Below are 19,483 nucleotides of genomic sequence, written 5' to 3'. Positions count from 1 at the left end.
CTGCCTCTGGACTACCTCCCAGGCACCTTCTGTACCCAGGGCATGGGCACCCGTGACACTGGCCCCGCAGGTAAGGGACACCAAGCGCGGCCATGGCGGCAGGCTCTTCCTTGGACTCCCCCGGGGACTGGGCTCTGCCTGGGAGATGCAGCCAGGCAGTGGGCCCTTCCATCCTGGCCCAGGTCTCTGGGGGCTGACGCTGCGCCTCCCTGCTCACTTGCTGTCTGGGGGCTCCCTGGCTTGGGGAGGGGCTCAGAGTGTTCTAGTGACTCTGCCTGAGCTTTGCCTCCACTCTCTGAGCTGGTGGGCTGGCTGAGGGGCTGCCCTGTTCTGTGGTGGGAGAATGAAGACGGCAGAGGACGTGGGCCCAGGGCCTCAGGGAGGGTTGTGTGTCTCTGTCTCCTCAGCTGACAAGGCAGGAGAGTGGGTGCTATGAGGCTGGCTCAGTGTCAGGAGACAGGGTGGCAGGCCTGGTGCTGCCTCTGGGAACCCGTAGTTTCCTTTGGAGAGTGAGGGGGTTGATGGGTCCTACCCCAGACGGGATGGGTGCTTGTGAGGTGGGGGGTTGCTATTCCCTGGGGAGGCTGGAGCAGAGGCCAGGTGACCACTTGGGAGGAATGCAGAGAACCCGGGACGCCAGAGCGGTTCAGGGTTCAGGGGATAGCTCCTTATGCTCAGGGCACAGCACCCTGGGGCTTTGCTATATTAATGTGAAAACAGCCGCATGATTTAGTGCAACCTCAGATCCTGCCTGACATTAGATTATAGCAGGGAGTTGGGAGGTGCTGCAGGCTTCAGAAGCACCTTGAAATCTAGAAATAGAATGAAGATGTGATCGTATGAACCCCTGGTCCTGTCCAACTCTTTTTGTTTTAATGATATGGGAACTGAGACTCAGAGAAGTTAACTTACTTCCTCGAGGTCACGCAGGTGACAGAAACAGGACGGGAACCCAGACTTCTGACTTCTGGACTAAGGACCTTCCACCCTCAGGGTGGGTGTGCTGGGTTTCCACCTTTGTGGGGCTTCTCCATGTGGTGTGTTAGGGCCCCAGGGATGGTCCCAAGGTGGGTGTGAGCCGCAAAGGTGTAGGACCGTCGTCGTTTCAGCTTGCAAACATTTAAGTGCCCACTGAGCTCAGGTACTACAAAGGTGAATAAGACTGTTCCCTGCCCTCGCATGTCACAGGGCCAGGAGAGGACAGAGTGAGAGGAAGGGTGCCTGGGGTTCTGTGGGATCACAGAGAAGAGGCAAGGCTTCTTAAAGGAGCGGATGCTTAGCTGAGTCTCTCCTCTTTTTCCGACTCTCAGCTCAGGGGCCTCTTCCCCTGGGAAGCCCTGCCTGGCCCCGCCCCCACTGGGTTCACAGCCCCCACCCTGTTATTGCTGGTTACTCAGTGTCCCCCCCAGACTTCAGGTCCCACTGAGGACTGAGTCAGCCTCGCCTGTGGCTGTGTCACCAGGGACTGTGAAGGGCAGAGTCCCTACACAGAAACACTTAGTCAACATTCGCAGTTGGGTCAGTGGGGCCATTTGTGGACCTGGGGGGTTTAGGAAGGAAGGTGAGGGTCAGTGTACTCCGCTGCTGAGGTGCGTAAGGACTCCCAGGAGGGGGAGCCGAGCAGGTAATGGGGCGCTCTGCTCTGCCACTCGGGGGAGGGGTCAGGATCCAAGCCACAGGTTAGGGCGTTACCACGTGAGGGTGGCAATGACAGGCATGGCAATGGCGGTGGTCCAGTGAGAGCAGCTGGTGTGAGACATGCAGTGGACAGAGGTGGAGACTGAGGGTGATGGGGGAGGGGCGCCCAGGACTGAGGGAGGCTGAGAAGACGTGGTGGGAGGTGGCAGGTTGGAGCAAAGCCAGGAGGGAGAAGGCAGGTGGAGTGTGAGGCCAGGAGGGCTGAGAAGAGCAGGGTCATGGGTTTGGGGGGATCACGGTGCTCTGGCTGCCGTGCTTGGGGTGCAGGCCCCCACCTGAGGGCCAGGCTCTGGTTTGGGGGGGACGGGCCGCAGAGACCCCACAGGGCAGAGTGCTTGGGGCAGTGTGCTCCTCAGTCCTTGCCTCTAAGAGAATTCTGAGGTGCTGCTCCCCGCGCAGTTGTGTCCCCAGCCCAGGTGCCAGTGGCCAGGTGCTGTGGGCCCATCCCTCAGACCAGTGCTGGGCCCCAGGCCCTCCCAGGGGGAAGCAGCGAGTCCAGCCTGCACGCTTCTGGAGAAGGTGAGACTCAGTCACACCAGATGGCTTTCAAGTGCCCTGGGCAGCCTCTCTGGGAACTTTGGGCAGAGAACGGGGTGTCTACCAGGCAGCTGCCCAATCAGGGCCCGTGACCCCAGAGCAGAGCTTGGACCTCATTCTGGAGGGGGGAGGAGTGTGTTTAGGTGCCTGGCAGTGGCCTCAAGCTACGAGCGGGTGTGATTTTTACTGTGATCCCTGCTGAAAATGCCCTTTGGTTGTAAGTGGGTGCTTTCAATTGTGTGCCTTGGGATAGAGGTCTACAGAGGGGGACCCTCATAATAGGGAAGTGGGGATCTCAGCATGTACCTGGCTCCCCTAGGAATCCAGGGGAAGCTCCCAAGAACCCCAGGGAGACAGAGGATCTGCCGTCCCTCGTTTAGGGGCCCTGGTGAGCGTTCAGCCTCCAGGCCGGTGGTGAGGAAGTGGCACCTAGATAGCGGCCAGAGTGGTGATTTTCAGGATACCCTCTCAGCTTCTCTGCCACTTTCTGCTCTGTGACTTTCGGCTTTAACTTCCAGCTGCAGACGGTTTTCTCCACAGAGCCCCAGTATTTTGGATGGAGAATCTGATCTGGCTACTTGTCCTTTTTCAGGCCAGTCCCCTTCCAGGCCTGTGGCTGGCACCGAGTTCGGCTCTCCTTGGGTCTGGTACCAGCCCTAGTCCGGGTACCAGGACTTTGGCCTGGGCATCAGGGTCTGATGGCTTACGTCAAGGCTCTCCAAGAAGAGATGTGAGTGTGACAGAGATTCTGAAAGCTGGTCTGTTTGTACGCTTCCTCCCCTCCCACCGGCCATGGTCCAGGCTCTCTCAGGGCCCAGTTCAAGCATTTCACTTCCTGAAGGTTTTCCAGACCTTCTTCCTTCTGCTCTATGCATATGAAGCATCTTATTGATATCTCTATGGCATGTCTCACATCTTACCTTATAAGGAACCCTTGTAGGAACATACAAGGTGTGATCAAAAAATACGGTGAATGTTTAAATTAAAAAAATAATCATTAGAGTAAAAGACACATTGTCATAATCTCCCTCAAAGTATTTCCCTTCACTTCACACACATGTATCCCATCGTTCTTGCCACTTTCTGAAGCAGTTCTGGAAGTCCTCTTTTGTGAGTGTCTTTTGTTGCTCTTTCGGGGCTGCCTCGATGTTCTGAATCGATAGAAATTCACATTTTCCTTTCATTGTCATTTTGACTTTGGGGAAGAGCCAGAAGTCGCACGGTGCCACATCTGGTAAATAAGGTAGATGAGGACACACCGTAATGTTTTTATTTGACAGAAATTGCCGTATACCAGAAGTGATGTGTGACACAGAGCGCTGTCATGATGGAGGATGAAGTAAAGACACTCACGAAAGAGGACTTCCAGAATTGCTTCAGGAAGTGCCAAGAACGATGGGATAAGTGTGTTTGAAGCGAGGGGGAGTATTTTGACGGGGATTAATGGCAGTGTGTCTTTTACTGTAATAAATTTTTTAAAATTTAAACAGTCACCATATTTTTTTTAATCACACCTTGTAGCTTATTTCTCAAATAGATTGAAAGCCCCTTAGTGACAGACTGTGGCTCACACCCGTGGAATATAATTTAGATGCAGTTCTACATAGTGTCTTGTTCCTAAAGAAACCATCAAAAGGGATATGTTTGATGGAGTCTTAAGACAGGATAACACGCACCCTAAGATCCTAAAAAAAACCCCAAAACTCGGGAGTTACTAGGTCACAATTCTATTTTGGAACAATATTGTTAACATGTTTTAATATTTAAGAAAGAAAAAGATTCAGAAGATTTTAAAGTCTTACAAAGGTTTTGCTCTAGCTTATATATGTGTTCTCACGGTAATTTCATAAATTATCTTCAAAGAATTTGTTCTAAGGTAACTTATTATGTTAAAAAAGAGCCGTTAAAAAATAAAAAACACAACTCTGTATCTCCAACTGCCTGGGTGGTGCTTGGCACATACTCGGCGTTCACTGAGTATTTGTTGAAGGAGTAATTGATGAACTGGTGTCTACCCGGGAGTGGAATGTGTACTGGATCACCTGAGCTTCTCTTTCCCGTCTGCATTTGGTGTATGTCAGGTGCTCAGTCATAGGAATGAATTGGTTGGATGCTGGAGATTGGTGGAGGGTGGTCCCTGGGCCACCTTCCCTAAGTATTTGTGGCCTCTCATCTGTGCTGTGATGGAGCTGCATATGGAGTCCCCTTCTCACCCGCTGAGTACCTTGTTCAGGTCAGGTGCTTCCTAGGTGTTGTTGAATGAAGGAATCGACCCAAGGAGTGACTGAAGAAATGAATGACTGAGGTTCACCCTGCAAGCGGCTGACTGTTACAAGGAGACAGTGCCTGGTGCCACCCTGGGCTCTGTGTGCCAAGCCGCTCTCGCCTTTGTCTCCCTCAGCCTCCCTTCAGCCAACACCGAATGTCTTGCTGGAGAAGCCGGCACAGCTCTTGAGTGCACATGGGGACCCTGGCAGCCTCAAGCTGGATGTTTCCCTGAAGGGCTGGCAGGCCAGGAATGGCCACCCCAGAAACCTTGGGGCCCTGTCTCAGGGGTCCCAGCCCCTGGTGCCCCTCCCCTCGCTGGAGTCAGAGGCCAGCAGTGTGGCCCGGGACACCACCCAGATCAAGGACAAGCTGAAGAAAAGGAGGCTGTCAGAAGGCGTGGCAGCATCCTCCAGAGGTAAGCCCCGGGCCCTGCCCAACCCAGACCAGCCTCTGAATTACCTCCCACTCCCCAAGCTCCTGAAACTAACTTATTCCCCATCCCCACCTCATGCAGCCTCTCTGGATCCTGGGGCAGGCCCCAAAGGAGTTGCGCTGAGGAGTGCCATCCCCCGGGCCACCTCTCAGAGGCTGCTGAGGTCGCCCGGGCCCATGCCTCCCATCCAGAGCTTGCCCACCACCCCCGAGGCCAGTGGCGCCAAGGAGAAGAGCCAGGACCCTCCCGGGAGCATTCAGGGGCCTCAGGACAGGAGACCCAGAGCCCAGGAGGTGAGGAGGCTCTGCTGCTCGGAGCCTGGCCTCCCTGTCATCCTTCCATCCTTTCTCAGCCCCTGTTCCTGAGCCCTGAGCTTCTCCACAGGTGTCGCAGGCGCGGCCCTCAGGGATGGCATTGGGAGGGGCTCAGGGCCCTCATCTCATCTCAGAGGTGCTGTGCTCCTGCTCAAGCAGAGTCTGTGTGACCATCTGGCCTTCTCTGGTCTAAATGTTCCAGAATTCCTCACGCTTCTGACCCTCTCCATTTTAGGCAAGGGAGTATGGCAGCAGTGAAAGGAGGCTGGGTGAAGACTCAGGAGATTTGGGCTGTGGTTTCCACTCTGCTTCTCACTGGCTGTGTGACTTCGGCTAAGTCACTCCCCTCTCTGGGCTCCAGTTTGCACATCTATAAAAAGAGAGGATTGGACCAGATGTTTTTGAAGATTCCTTCCAGCTCTGACGTTCTAGGATTTTTCTGAAAGGAGAAGAACAGAAACAAATAATAATAACAGCAAAGGGGGTTGGAGCGGAGGGGAGGGGACCCCGTACCTGTCTTGTCACCTGGAGTGATGAGGAAACAATGAGCTTTTGGGGGTCCCAGGGTTGTGTGGCTGGGAAGAGATACTTCTCAGCACTGCTGACCGAGTGGCTCCTGATAGAAGAGACCACCCTTTGTGAGGGGCCTGGGAGGTGAGCACCGGGGGGAGTGTTTACCTGGACCAGAACTCTCCCCCCAACTCCCCTCCCAGGTGCAGATCTCACGTCAATACCTGCACTGCAGTGACCAGAAGATGCAAAAGTCACTGGGGGGCATTGTGATCCCACCCATCCCAAAGGCCAGTTTGCCCACTGGGACCTCCTCCTGCACACCTGGCTCCCTTCCCAGCCTCTTGCCCCCAGACCAGGATGTGCTCACGGGCCTGAGAGCACCCCCAACACGGTAAGCAGCCCTCAGCCAACCACCTTACAGTCCTCTCTCCTTCTATCCCCCCAAGATCTACTTGGCATCCCCATGGCTGCACCTCAGTGCTGGAGCAGAGCTTTGGGGGACTGGGCGCGTGACAGGCAGGATCCCCACCCGTAAGCCACAGACCCAGGAAGGCTGCAGCATTGCGGCCTGGCTCTGATCCCTAACTCCCCCCAAGGCCTCCGCCTCTATCATCTACCAATTTCCTGGTGTGTGGTTGTTGCAGTGATGAATAAAATACGAAGTATTTTAAAGCTCTATTGAATTCCTGATAGATAGCTCTTTGTTATTACATATTCTCTTGATGAATGGATACTAAAAATACAAGCATCATCATGTATGTTTGAGGTGGGAGGAGTAGTCGTCCACAAACTTAAAAAAGGTCTTCATATCCAAAAAAAAAGAAGGTTGGGAACCAGTGGGCTAGAGGATTGCTGTGTTGTAATGGATCTGGGTTTATGGAGTGTAAGTGGGACAGAAGGCGTCTGCAGATGGCAAGCGCAGCTCTGTGGTCAGTGCAGACTGATGTCTGAGTGTGTGTGTGTGTGTGTGTGTGTGTGTGTGTGTGTATGTGTGTGTGTGAGAGAGAGAGACAGAGAGAGAAGAGAGGGAGGGAGAGAGAGAACGCTAGCTCACAGCCTGTGGGCCTGGCTCACCCAGCACAGCTTACGGTTGATTTCCTGCTGGGGACTTATTTCTCTCTCATTTCATTGGGGCCTGAAGTAGTGGATTCTTCCATTTCTCACAAGCTCTTCGTGCTCTCTGTCTCCCATGCTGCCTTCCCTCTGCACCCATGTCTACATCTTTCCCAACCCTTTTGGAGCATGGGAACCTGTCGGTGGACCTGCTCCTGCGTTTGAACTCTGCTGGATTCTCAGTGGCCTGCTCCACCAACTCTACTTCCTCGCCATTGGACACTCCCTCCTCCTTCCCTGCTCAGAGGGCTGCCTCATCCTCCCCTCTGAGAGGCGCTCTCTGCGGCTGGAATGACCAGTGGCCTTTCCTCCCATCTCACTGCTCTGAAGTTCTTTGCATTGTTTGAGCTGTTGATGCCCTTGAACTCTTCTCCTTCCTCGCCTTCCTGACTTTATACCAACTTCTCGACATTCCAGGCAGTTTCCTATACACCCTCTTTCATCCATCTCTTACATGGGGCCGTTCCTGAAATTTGTTCCAGGGCCCTTTGCCTCCATATTTTTGCACTCCCCTTGGATCTTAGCTATGCAAGTGGCTTCCAAGATCACATGGGGAGGGGTGACTTCCACATCCCCTGCTCTGCCCTGAGGTCTCCCCAGACTCAAGCTCCATGCATCCCCAGTGTCCTCATGGCTGGTGCAGCTCCAGTGTCAGAGGGAGCGGGATGTGCCACCATCAGGGCAGCACGTCGGAGCATCTGTTTCCCAAGCTGCCTCCTTCCCAAGACCTCCTGATTTCTACCACAGTGCCAGCGTTCTCTTTGATCTTCAAATTTCTTTGATCATCTTGGACTCTTGCTCCTTTTTCTAACAGATCTGTACATCCCATCAGGTCTTTCTTAAAAAAACAAGAAAAAGACAAAAGCTCCCACCCCTCTCTTGCCCTTGCATTTCCTCTCAGTTTGCACTTACTAACTCCCTCTTGGTCTCCCCCATAGCTCTTACCCTGCCTCCTTGCAGCCCTTGGCCCTGCATTCTAACGTTTTGTTTTCACTCCCCCACCCCCCTACCCCACACACCTCTCCCAGTACTTCACCTTAATTGACTTCCTGGAGCCAGCAGCTTAAAGATGAGTCTCCTTGGTCTGACCTTCAAGGTGCCCCAGCTCCCCACTCCACATTCTTCCTCCTGTGCTGCTCTGTAGGAACCTTGCCACTGCTCCAGACCCCCTGTGCATGTGCCAAGCCATGGGGCACCTCCCCTCCTCTGTCCCTGCAGCCCCAGCACCAGCCGTTCACCCTTGCGCCCCCCTTCAGTTCCACCAGCCCCAGCTCTATGTCTACCTTCACTCTGAGGTCTTCCCTGCCCTTTTCAGGGTGGCAGGGACTGAAGCACCTTCTCTGTGCCACCTCCATGGCATCCGTGGACTGCCTGGCCACCCCTTTCACTGCTTTGTTCAACTTTTATTTAAACCTCATTCTAGTTTTTAACTTGGAATGTTAAAGCATACATGGGAAGAAGACTCCATTACCACTTCATTCGTTCATCCATCCATCTATTCATTCATTTACTCACTTAAAAGCTTTAAGTACCTACTATGTGCCAGGCATTTTGCCAGGGGCTGCAGAAACAAAGCCAGTCCAGACAGTGTCTCTTCTAGGCACTCACGAGAGAGATTTACAAGAAAACCACTGAATCAGAGTCCAGTGAGGTAAGTGCTAAGATAGAGGGCTGCCCGTCATTCTCGGGGGGCCCAGTGGAAAATGACCTCAAGGCCGGGAAGACCTTCTGGTGGAGGTGAGGGCTGAGCTGAGTTTTGAAGGCTGTGGGAGACATTTCGAGATAGAGAAGAGGGAGAGATGTGCAGGAGGAGAGACTGAGACATTTAGGGAGCCAGAGGGTCCCCTTTACCTCCACTGTCCCCTGGGATAGGCGGATCTGGGCAGTTACTGAAGGGCCCTCCTACTGCCTATTCTCCGGCCACCCCCGCCTGAGTCATTCTGCTGAGTGAATCCCCTGAGGCCAGAGCACAGGATGTTGTGTTCCACCCCTTTTGTTGCGGCTTCTTACTCTATCAGCCCCAGTCGCTTCTGATGTCTATGCATTTCCCACTGAGAAGAGAAAATCCATGTTGGATAATACATGACTGGTCTTCACGGGAGTACAAGCTCCACGAGGGCAGGGATTGTCGTCTGTGCTATGGATGCTTGCCTTCCAGCATCGAGAACAGTGTCGGCACACAGTAGGCCCTTAAGAAATAACTGTTCAATGAGTAAATGGTGCTACCTATTTTATAAATAATAAAACAAACAAACAAACAAAAATTAAAAAATTAAAAAAAACAAAATTAAGTTGAAAACAAGAAAGAAAACCCCAGTGCAGGAACGCCCATCTTCCCGTCCTATGTGTAGTTTAGGTTTGAAGCTCAAGGACACACAGCAGGGATTTCCCATCAGCAGCAAAGGGGGTCAATTCGTCTAGACTCCCTGGAGGCAGAGGAGGGGGTGCAGGGGAGAGGGGATTACCAACGAGAGGAGGAGGGATTTGGGGGTCTTACAGCTCTCCGGGGCTGGGGCAGTTTGGAGGACTTGAACTCAGTCTGCTCTGAGCTGGGGCGATATTTACCACTTATCTGCTGCAGGGCACAGCAGGGGACAGGGCTTCCTTCAAGACAACAGTTTCCATGTGGAGACCAGCTTCCCCGGAATCAAGGGGCTGTGCAGCCAGAAAATGGGGCTCGTGTCTGGACACTCCGCCTGCCCCTGAGTTTGCAGAAGGAGCTGCATTTCCTGCAGCTTTGAACCCCTGGCCAAGAGCCTCTTTGCAGGGCCACCCACAGCGCCCTCCGCCGTGTCCCCCACCTCGGCCATCACCCCATCCTTGAGTGACCTACCCTGGGCTCTTCACAGCAGCATGTGTCCCTTGCCATCTCTCATGGTGCTTTTTCTCCTCCGTTCTTTTAAGATTGGTTCGGGAGAATGGGCCTCGGGAGAAGACCCCTAAATCTCTTGGTATGTACTCTCTATACGCACCCTCACTTGTCATTCAACTCTTGGTTTCCTGGGCTGGGTCATGGGATCAGAATTAGGGCCAGAGGAGACCTGAGAGCTCTCCGACCCAAGCCCCTCATTTTACAACAGGGAGGCTGATGCCGCCTGTTGTGCCATGCTAGTGGCCTGTACCTGTGCATGTTGATGGGCACCAGTGTGTGTAGCTTCACCACGACCCAGCTGAGAGAGAAGGCGCTGTCCCCACTGGACTGACAAAGGGATGACTGAGGCTCAGAGCTGGACCTTCTCCTGGTCGCAGAGTGTGGAAGGCAGCCAGCCCCCTCACATCTGCACTCAGGCCCACGTGGCTCCAGAGCTGGCACTCTCCACAGAATAGTGCGGCTGCTTCTGCACTATTTTAAGCAAGTAGAGGAGAGTATTTCTTGCCAGACAGAGAGAGAAGTTAAATCATATTCCACAAATCCCTAAGTTAGCCGGTCCCGGAAGGTTTCAGTAGGGCTGGAAGTGAGGCAGGGGGCCAGGCAGGAGGCCGAGGCACAGAGAGGCTTCAGAAGAGGGGGGAGGAGGCTCTTGGGCCTGATGACCTCACTGTGGGGAACCTGGTGGGCTGACTGGAAGCTGAGCCCGGGGCAGTATAGGTGAGGGGACCTGGGCAGAGCACCTGGAGCCCGGCTGCAGGCATTGGGGCTTGGAGGCAGCTGCTGTGCTAAAGACCAAGAGGGGCGGACTCCTAGTCCAGCTTCCTGGCAGGTTACTCTGTAATCAGCTCAGCAGGTGGGTCAGTCAGCAAGGGGCGGGTTGTTGCCCAAAAGACCCCAGGATCAGGATGTACAGCTGAGCCTGAGAGGCAGGCCCGGCACAGAAACCTCTGTGGCATCTGTCTCCCTCACGTCCCAGGCTGAGCTACGGCGGGCTGAGACAGGCGTCTGGTGTGACGCACGCTGGCACCCTGAGTGTCCCTTAATAGCCACCCCTGAGAATGCCGGCGTGGGGGTTTGAGACAGGACATCCAGTCTGCAACCTCTCCCTCGTCTGCCTGACTAGTTGATGCTGGTTGGGCAGGCTCTGCTCCAACAAGGTTTTCTGGGGCGTGTCTTAGAGGTGTAGGTGAGGAGCGGGGAGGATACAAAATAGCAACGTCCTTACCGGAATCCCTGACCCTCTAGCTGTCAGCCGGGGGTAACATTGCCTCGTACGTGTAGTGCATCTGGCACGCAGGGGGCTGATGTGGTCTTGTCTGAGCTGAGGGCTGCTCCAAACCTTGTGGCATTTCTGCAGTCCTTGCCCTGGTCAGCTGGAGCCTGGACACCTGTGTCCTCTGCCCCACCTCTTACTTTTGGGCAGATGGAAACTTCTCCATATCTTCCTCCTCCTTGGCTCTTGAACCTTCTCCAGGGCCGTGGATGCTCCCAGCACCAAGTAGAGGAGACCTTCACAGAGGGCATCGGCTGGGCAGAGGACCAGGGTGACCTGGGAGCCCTGCCAGGGGCCCAGCCTCAGATGTCCTTTCCAGCCCAGGCAGCCCCAGATGGTGGCCCCCATCCTAGTGGACCTGAGTTTTAGGTCTATCCAAGGATGGTGAGCTCCAAACTTTGTGAGCAGGAGAACCTGGCTAACATTTCTTTAATGAAAAAAACCCTAATGAACCTACCCCTACTCTGCTTCCATAATCAGACATGGACTTTTAAAGTCATTTGATTGGGAAAATATAGAATGACAAAGAAATACTATGGATGTGATGCAATTTGGAAATGAAGTTACATTTTATCAATCACAAGAGCCTCTGAGGGTCGTTGGGTCTCAGCTTTCCTGCCTGTAAAATGAGAGGAGTACATTAGCGTTTGTTAGTTCTCTAGTCCCTTCATGCTGTGTCACAGTCTCAGACAGGTGCATGGTGGTAAAAAAAACAGTCAGTGGGCTCATTTTATTTGTTTTTGTTTCCTGAGGTACCTCCCAGGTAAATTTATATTCCCAGGAAATATATTAGATAACAGATCTGACCCTGTTTCTTGCTCAGCTTCTTCCCCTCCCGTTCCTTATATTAGAATAAGATGTGCAGTAATTGTTGAATGGATGGATGGATGGATGGATGGATGGATGAAAAGAGGAGGATATTGGTCCTTGGGCAGCCCATTCTGTGCCAGCCAGTGCATCTCTATAGAGTAAGTTTAACTTGTGTCTTTCTCCATCCAGGAAGTATTGGGTAGAAGAATTGAGGGTAGAGGGCTTAGGCAGTAAAACGTGACAGCAACCACAGGGTCACAGAGCTTCAGGGACAGCCCAAAGGGATGGCTGCTGCTTCAGGGTGCCGGGCATCCTCAGCTCCATTCTTGTTCTTGACTCCTCAGAACGAAAACCTTTGGCCCCACCCGTCAGAGACAGATCTGCTGCCCCTGAGAAGCCCGCTCTGCCTGCATCTCAGTCTGCTCCTACACTGACAGCCTTCTCCTTCGGCCAAGCCGAAGAAGCCCATTCCTTGCTAAAAACAGAGGACCAGCAGGAGAGCAGCACCAAGGTATCTGGAACGCGAGGGGAAGAGGAAGCCGGGGTCAGAGTGGACCACTGGCTGAACACAAGCCCGTTTTTTGAAATATACAAGTGTGGGTCCCACTTGAGGAAAGCAAGGAAGGGGCCCAAGGCAGCTCCCCTAGTATATAAGGCTAGAACCCATAGATGGCCTTGGGGAGAAGGCTGAAGAAAAGAAGAGAAATAACAGAGAGACGGGGAAGGATGAGGGTGAGGGGGACTAAGTGGAGGGAGGAGAGCAGTGAGGAGCTGAGGGCAGAGATGAGGGAGGGAGGGAGGGCGGAAGGAGGTCATGAGTGGTTCGGAAGGAAGCCGGATGTGGGGGAGAGAGCAGAGGGGCTTAGGTGAACCAAGCTGAGTAATTTGAGCCAACACCCAAGATAGCAACCGGGAGGCAGCTGACTCAGAGACAGAGCAGCCAAAGGCTCTGCTTGACCGGCTGACAAATAGCTCGTACTTCTAAGGTGACCTTGGCGCAGATGTTTCTCTTCCCTGGTCTGGATGAATTTAGGAAAGCTGGGAGAGTCACTGTTATGGGGACTTAATGCTCTTTCTTTGAAACAGAGATACAAAAGTGCCGTAAACATCGTGAAGGCCGGCTATGTGCCTGTCCTATTAGGACGGGCATCCTGATGATGGTAATAAGGTCCAGGCCCACAGTCCTCCCACTCCAGTGAGTGTGACAGACCATGAAAGTGAGGAAGAAGAACTGAGTGCTGAGAACTGAGCCTCCACCTCCTCACCTTAGCCACTCAGTTCCATGGCTATACCACAGACCGTGGCACTGCCAAGTAGCTTCACCCCCACCGGCATCTCAAGTTCAAGCATCCCATCCGCTCACACCATCTCCTGTGGTTCTAGCTCAATCCGTCTAGTGTCCCACCTCCAGCATTGGTTCCTTGTCTTGCATCAATGATATTCTCCTTGAAACTGGATTGTTCCTATCAGCGTCTTAGCTCTGTTGTTTCTTTCATGTTAAGAAAACAAAACCAGAACAATTCTCTGAAAAACCAGAACCCATTCTCTCCTGAGTCCACTGCAGTCAGGCTTTGGTCCCCACTGCCCCACTGCAACTGCCCACATTGAGGTCACCGATGACCGCCACCTGCCAGGCACAGCCTATCTCAGTCCTCTTCTAACTTGACCCATCAGCCGCTTTTGTGGCGCATCCTCCTTGAATTCCCCACCTGCTACGGGATGGCTTCTTTCTTGGTTCTCAGCCTACATCAGGGGCCGCCCCTTCCTAGTCCTTCTTCGCTGGTCCCTCCTCATCTTCCTGACCTCTGCACACCAGAGGCCCCCAGGGCTCAGACCTCTGGGCTCTTGTCCATTTGTTCTGATGCCTGTGACCTGATCCATGGCATTAAGTGCCATCTATACGCCAAGGACCCCTAAGTGTCCCTCTCCAGCCCAGGCCTTCCCTCGACCTCAAGAAGCAGTTAAATTATATAAATACTATATTTATATTATATATATATATGTTATATATATATGTTATATATATATATAACATATATATATATGTTAGTACTCACCATCCCGTTTAGGTATCTAATTATCTGTCAAACTTACCTTGTCAAAAACTCAACTGTTGACACCGTACTCCCCAGCACCTCTTTCCCCAGTGTCCCCTCTCAGTGAGTGGCAATAAAAAGGCAACTGCAGCCTTCCAGCTGCTCCGGCCAAAATTACTGGGCCCATGCTTGCCACCTCTTTCTCTCTCATCCCACACCTCACACATTAGCAAAGCAGTGGGCTCTCCTTTGACACATTTCGGGACTGACCATTCTGCCGTCCCCATTCCCGCTCTCCTAGTGCAAATCCCTCACCCCATCACGTGGGGTTCTATTTTCTATTTCTATTTTCTATTTCTATTTTCCCTTGGTTCTATTTTCGCAACTTCTTGTGAGTCTTTAATGTTTTCAAAATAAGTTATAAAACACGACACCTAGAAAAGCCCCTCCCCAGATGGAAGTCAGATCATGTCACTCCTCTGCTCCAAACCTTCAGTGGCTTGTTGTCATTCTGAGGAAAAGCCCGAGTCCTCACCGTGGACCCCAGGGCCCAGCGGACGATTGCTCCGGCCCCCACCCCGCTGCCTCCGACCCTGTGTCCTACCATCCTGACTTGGGGCGCTCCAGCCAGGGTCCTGCTCTCTGCCCCCACCACGCCCAGCTCACTCCAGGCTCAGGACCTCTGCATTCGCTGTTCCCTCTGCTTAGAACACTTCACGAAAGCTGCGTAGCCGCTCCCTCACTTCATGTATGTGTATACCTACCCTCACGTCTTCGGCCAGTCCCCCAGGACCCTCCTACCTAAAGCAGGAGCCCTGTTGCTCTCTGTCCCTTGCTTTCCTTCTGGCACATATCGCCTGATGTTGCAGACACGTCAGTTTGTTCTCTGTCCTGGTGTCTCCATTCCATGGCAGCTCTTTGGGAGCAAGGACTTTGTCATTTTTGTTCACTCCCAGAACGGCGGCTGGCACATAGGAGCCCTTCACATGTCTGAGCCACTGAATGAATAAAAGTATAGAAAGCACAGTTGGGTCCCCAAGGGTAATGGACTTTGCCTTGACCTTGCGGAGATCCAGGTCACCATCTCCAAGTCTGCCCAGGAGAAGATGCGGCTGAAGCAGACGAAGGAGATGGAGTTGTCCCGGAGGGCGAAGGAGCCAGAGAGAGAGAGGGAGCTCGCGTCCCAGAGCCTGGCCACCCGGAGGACCTTGATGAAGGAAGGTACTGGGTGCTTGGGGCAGGATTCCCTCAGGCTGGGGAGATTTCTTGGCCAACACCTTGGCCAGAAGAGAGGCTGCCACAGCTCACACCCTCCCCTCCTGAGACTGGACAGGGAGCCATGCCTGCTCTGTCACAGCCCGCTCTTGGGCCCATGACCAAAGGAGGACACGGGCCGGGGACAGACAGGACGGACTCCATGCTAGGGCTTCCTCTGCCTCCACAGGCCTCCTTCCTCTCCGGGGCAGCAGGACCCTGTCTGTACCCACCAGGCTGAGCAGCCCACGCAGAAACAACACGGGCGTCATCCTGAGGAAGCGGGCCACCCGGGCCTCACTGCCCAGCATCCCCGTCAGCAAGCAGGAGCCCAGCTTTGCCCGCCATGCTTCAGGTGGGTCCCGGACCGGCTGGCAGGGGGCACGTGTCCCTCTCACTGTGCTGCCTCTGGATGCTTTGGGGCCTGGCAAAGGTGAGCTCGGCTGCTCTGCTTCTGCCTGATGCAGCCTGGGGTGTGGTCACCTCACCAGAAAGAGGAACAGAGTCTGGGAGTCAAAAGCACCTGTGGGCCAGGCTGGGAACCCAGGTCATCACAACGGGAATTGTGGATGGCTGGGCAGCTGTGTCCAGTCTGAGTGACCTGTCCTAGAGGATTTGCCAGTGCACCAGGACCACATATGCTGCGAAATAGCATCCATGGAAGTAGCTGGAAACACCGAGAGGAGGGAGAGGGGATTGTGGGAAGGCCCTGGGTTCCTGCATGTTACCTCATAAAATGTAGGGGCTGGGTAGTCCTGGGTACAGACTAGGGTCCAAGGACCCAAAGCTTCTGTGGGACGCTCAGAAAGGTGCCGAGGAACAATGGAGGCGCTGTCCCCATTCTCCCAGAGGAACGTCTATTTTGCCTCACCTTTTTGTACACTGGGTGTCCCTGCGAGATTTCATTTAAAAAGATTTTGCTACTAAGGAACATTTGAAAACGACCAACGTGGTTCCAAGTTTAGGTGTAGGATGTGGTAGGACAATGATGGTAGAACAGAGCCTTGTTTGTTGTGCCAGGAATAATATCGACTCACCTCCTTTTCCATCCTCTTTCTATCCTTTTGACTCCATCAGGTAGAAAGTCTTCATTTGCTGCTAGTCTTTAGCACTTCTTTAAGACTTGTGAATATCCTTTTTAAACAAAGAGATCTTCCTTCAGGTCTGAGACATCAGAAGCTGGCTGTAATTTTATAGCTAGAGTTTCTAATGTTCTTTTACTGTTAATATTTACTGTAAATATCATATTCTATGACAAATAATATTAGTTTACCAATTGATTATGGTAGTTGCAAAAGTTTCCCTTTAAAATAAACTTATATAGGCTTTAAAAAGTGGTTTGGTTTCAAGAGAAACATCATATAAATAAAAGCACAGGTAATTAAGAGATACGGCAAAAAACCGTGAAACTGGTCATTGAATGGTTGATACTTGGGAAATATTAACCTATCTATCCACCCCACTCATTTTAAACAGAAGAATTGAGACCCAGAGACTCAAGGTCACCCAAGATCACGCAAGGTGATGATGGCCTATAGGGACAAAGACTGGCTAGTGACCCTTGCTCCAATGGCAGCGCTGAGGAGAGAATGCAGGGATGAGATCTTTGTGTTTGGCTTTAAGTAAAGAACTGCCCATCAACTCAGATTTGCCCAGGACCTCCTCCTGGGTACGCCAGAGTGAAAACCGTGCCAGTGGAGATGAAGTGAGAGGTGGCAGTGAGAGCTCTGGATTCAGAGGAGACCTTCTTGTCCTGGCTGTGCTGCCAGAGGAGTTGAGGGACTGTTGGGGGCTGGGGGAGCTAGTTTCTCTGGGCCTCTGATGCTTCAACTGTGTGATTCGGGCGTTAGATGAGATAGACGGCCTCTAAACTGACTTCCTGTTCTAGGATTTTCTGATTCTAGCATCTGTCCCCAAGGAAGGAGGGCCTAGAAAACATGATCTGGTTTTTGAATATCCCCGCTTATTGTCAGTCCCTGCAAGTGTGGCCACATCTTGACCACTTGGGTGCCAGTAAGCTGCATTGTCTCCTGGCTGCTTTCAGTGTCCCCTGCTTCCTCTGGCTGTTGGCCTTTGTGTCACTTACCTGCCTGGGGGCAACTTCACAAAAGGATGGAAGGAGGAGAGGCTAATACCACAGGCTCCTGGGTGGGATGCGGTTAGAGGGCCACCAAAGTGAGTAGGGGAGTCATTCCTGCACAGACCCCAACCACAGATAGGGCCGGGTTGGGGTGCATCTCTGGCTCAGTGGGCTAGGTCATGTGACATCAAGCAGCAGCTCACAGGCCTGTTTGTTTATAATAATAAGGTGGGCAAAGGCAGAAGTGCAAAAAGTCAACAAAAGGTAGAGCTAGGTGGTCTCTGTGGCTCCCCAGGGAGCAGAGCTCAGGAGCTGGCTTTTCAGCTCTCACCAGTCCCTTCTCCCTGGTGCCCTGTATGGTGGGCTCCGAGCTGCTGACCACGCCTTGGGTTCTCCTGGTGAAAGCTGCCATGTTTCTTTTCTTTTTCTGTGACTGCAGCTAACTCATTACCTGCAGTGCTTACTTTGGTGTCTCCCGAGTGGGAAGAAGAGGACGAGGAGATGGATCTTCGAGGCTTTAAGGAGTTGAGGCCTTTCTCAAACCCAGAACTGGGGTTGATGGATGCCCTTCAGTGTCTCGACCGTAGTGACTGGTGAGCTGACACCTTCCCCTTCGTGTGCTGTGGCCGGGCGAGAGCTCAGAATAGCTCCTACCTGCCAGCTGCCCTTCTCTCCCACTGTTAGGACTGGTCCCATGGAAGGAGGAGTGTGTGTGTGTGTGTGTGTGTGTGTGTGTGTGTGTGTGTGTGTGTGTGAGAGAGAGTCCAGCCTCCCGTGTCTGCCCTGCGACCTCCAACAGCCCTGTGCACTGCTCTGTGCTACACCAGAGCCAGCAGGGGCAAGCGGAAATTTGGCTCCACAACATTTCCTTACGGTCCCTTGGGATGGTCACAGCCCTTCATTTCTCTAGATCAAGTTCAATCTGCCCCCAGTGTTCCTACCACTCTACTAGCCGACGTGCAATCTAGTTGTGGGCAACACAATGACCGGGGTCCAGAACACTTGCAGGAAGCCCTCCCGTCTGCAGGCCTCACGTTCAAGTACCTCTGTTGAAGGCGCTGGCTTTGTGTCAGGCATGGGCCCAGGTCGTGGGGGTGGGCTTCCCTCTTGGTGAGGATGAGCCAGGGGCCCCATAAAATGGCTTTTGCTGGACTGTTAGGATTTCAGGCTGGGTGTTAAACCAGGAAACCCTGCCTTCAGGGCAGTTGAATCCCACCCTGCTGTGGTGAGGGGGACGGTGGTGGTGTGGGTGCCCCTGGCTTACAGAGAGAGGAGGGCTCCTCCCTCCCCACCTGCCCGTGACAGGGCCTGGCCTTGCTTTTCAGGCAGATGAAAGAGAAGGGCCTGGTGAGCATCCGGCGCCTGGCAGCCTGTCACTCGGAAGTCCTCATTGGGAGGCTGCACGATGTGTCCTTGGCTGTGACTGGGGAGGTAAGGCCTCCCAAACAGACCGCGTTCTACTGTGTTTCCCCAAAAATAAGACCTAGCCAGACCATCACTTCTAATGCGTTTTTTGGAGCAAAAATTAATATAAGACCTGGTCTTATTTTAATATAAGACCCGGTCTTTATAATATAATATAATATAATATAATATAATATAATATAATATAATATAATATAATGATATGATACTTGGTCTTATATTAATTATTGCTCCAAAAGACGCTTACAGCTGATAGTCCGGCTAGGTCTTATTTTCGGGGAAACATGGTATGTAGTCTTCCCCACCCTCCAGCCAGTCCCCCTTCCCTGGGGCTGTTGGTCAGTGCAGGCCACAGCAGCCACAGAGGGGCCCATGGTTCCCTGGAACATGGGCCTCCTTAGCTTATTTTTCAGACTTCAGCCAGTGAGGTGGGAAGTAACCACCCATTTCTCAGATTGGAAGATTGAGGCCTGGGGTTTCTTTATTGCTATATCACAGCCCTGCATTGTCCTCTGTACTCAAAATGCAAGGCCAGTTGTAGCATTTTTTAAGCCCTTTCTCCCAGGGGGCTGGGGCTCGGCCTAGGCGGAGCCCAAAGGGGCAATAAGATACATCTTATTACAGGTGGGGTCCATGGTCCCCCCACCCCTTGGGAATAGACTGTTCTAGTGGGGGACCTTGTGAAAATCAAACTGAACATTATTTGTGAAAGTACTTTGAAGACAAAGTGTTATACAAATTTCAGATGATAATGATGGAATTAGTAATTATGATATGACAACAGCAGCAATAATATATATTTTTTAATGGGGCTGTTTTGCCCAGAGCTTCTGCAGGGTTTTCGTTCCACCCTGGCC

General features: G+C 52.7%; 1 protein-coding gene across 1 annotated transcript in view; it reads left to right on the top strand.

The window, feature by feature from the left end:
* Positions 1 to 42: 42 nt before the first annotated feature.
* TOGARAM2 (TOG array regulator of axonemal microtubules 2) overlaps positions 43 to 19,483 on the top strand; it is a 41,001-nt gene continuing 21,560 nt past the window's right edge. Inside the window, 11 exon segments of the mRNA XM_033124438.1 lie at positions 43 to 70; positions 2,098 to 2,217; positions 4,637 to 4,918; positions 5,018 to 5,229; positions 5,964 to 6,154; positions 9,781 to 9,827; positions 12,176 to 12,342; positions 14,938 to 15,088; positions 15,312 to 15,476; positions 17,641 to 17,794; positions 18,527 to 18,632. Coding sequence (XP_032980329.1) covers positions 43 to 70; positions 2,098 to 2,217; positions 4,637 to 4,918; positions 5,018 to 5,229; positions 5,964 to 6,154; positions 9,781 to 9,827; positions 12,176 to 12,342; positions 14,938 to 15,088; positions 15,312 to 15,476; positions 17,641 to 17,794; positions 18,527 to 18,632 — 1,623 coding nt within the window.

The sequence above is a fragment of the Rhinolophus ferrumequinum genome, chromosome 13 (genome assembly GCF_004115265.2).
Source record: "Rhinolophus ferrumequinum isolate MPI-CBG mRhiFer1 chromosome 13, mRhiFer1_v1.p, whole genome shotgun sequence".
Taxonomy (NCBI): Eukaryota; Metazoa; Chordata; class Mammalia; order Chiroptera; family Rhinolophidae; genus Rhinolophus; species Rhinolophus ferrumequinum.
This window is presented reverse-complemented; position numbering and strand designations above follow the sequence as displayed.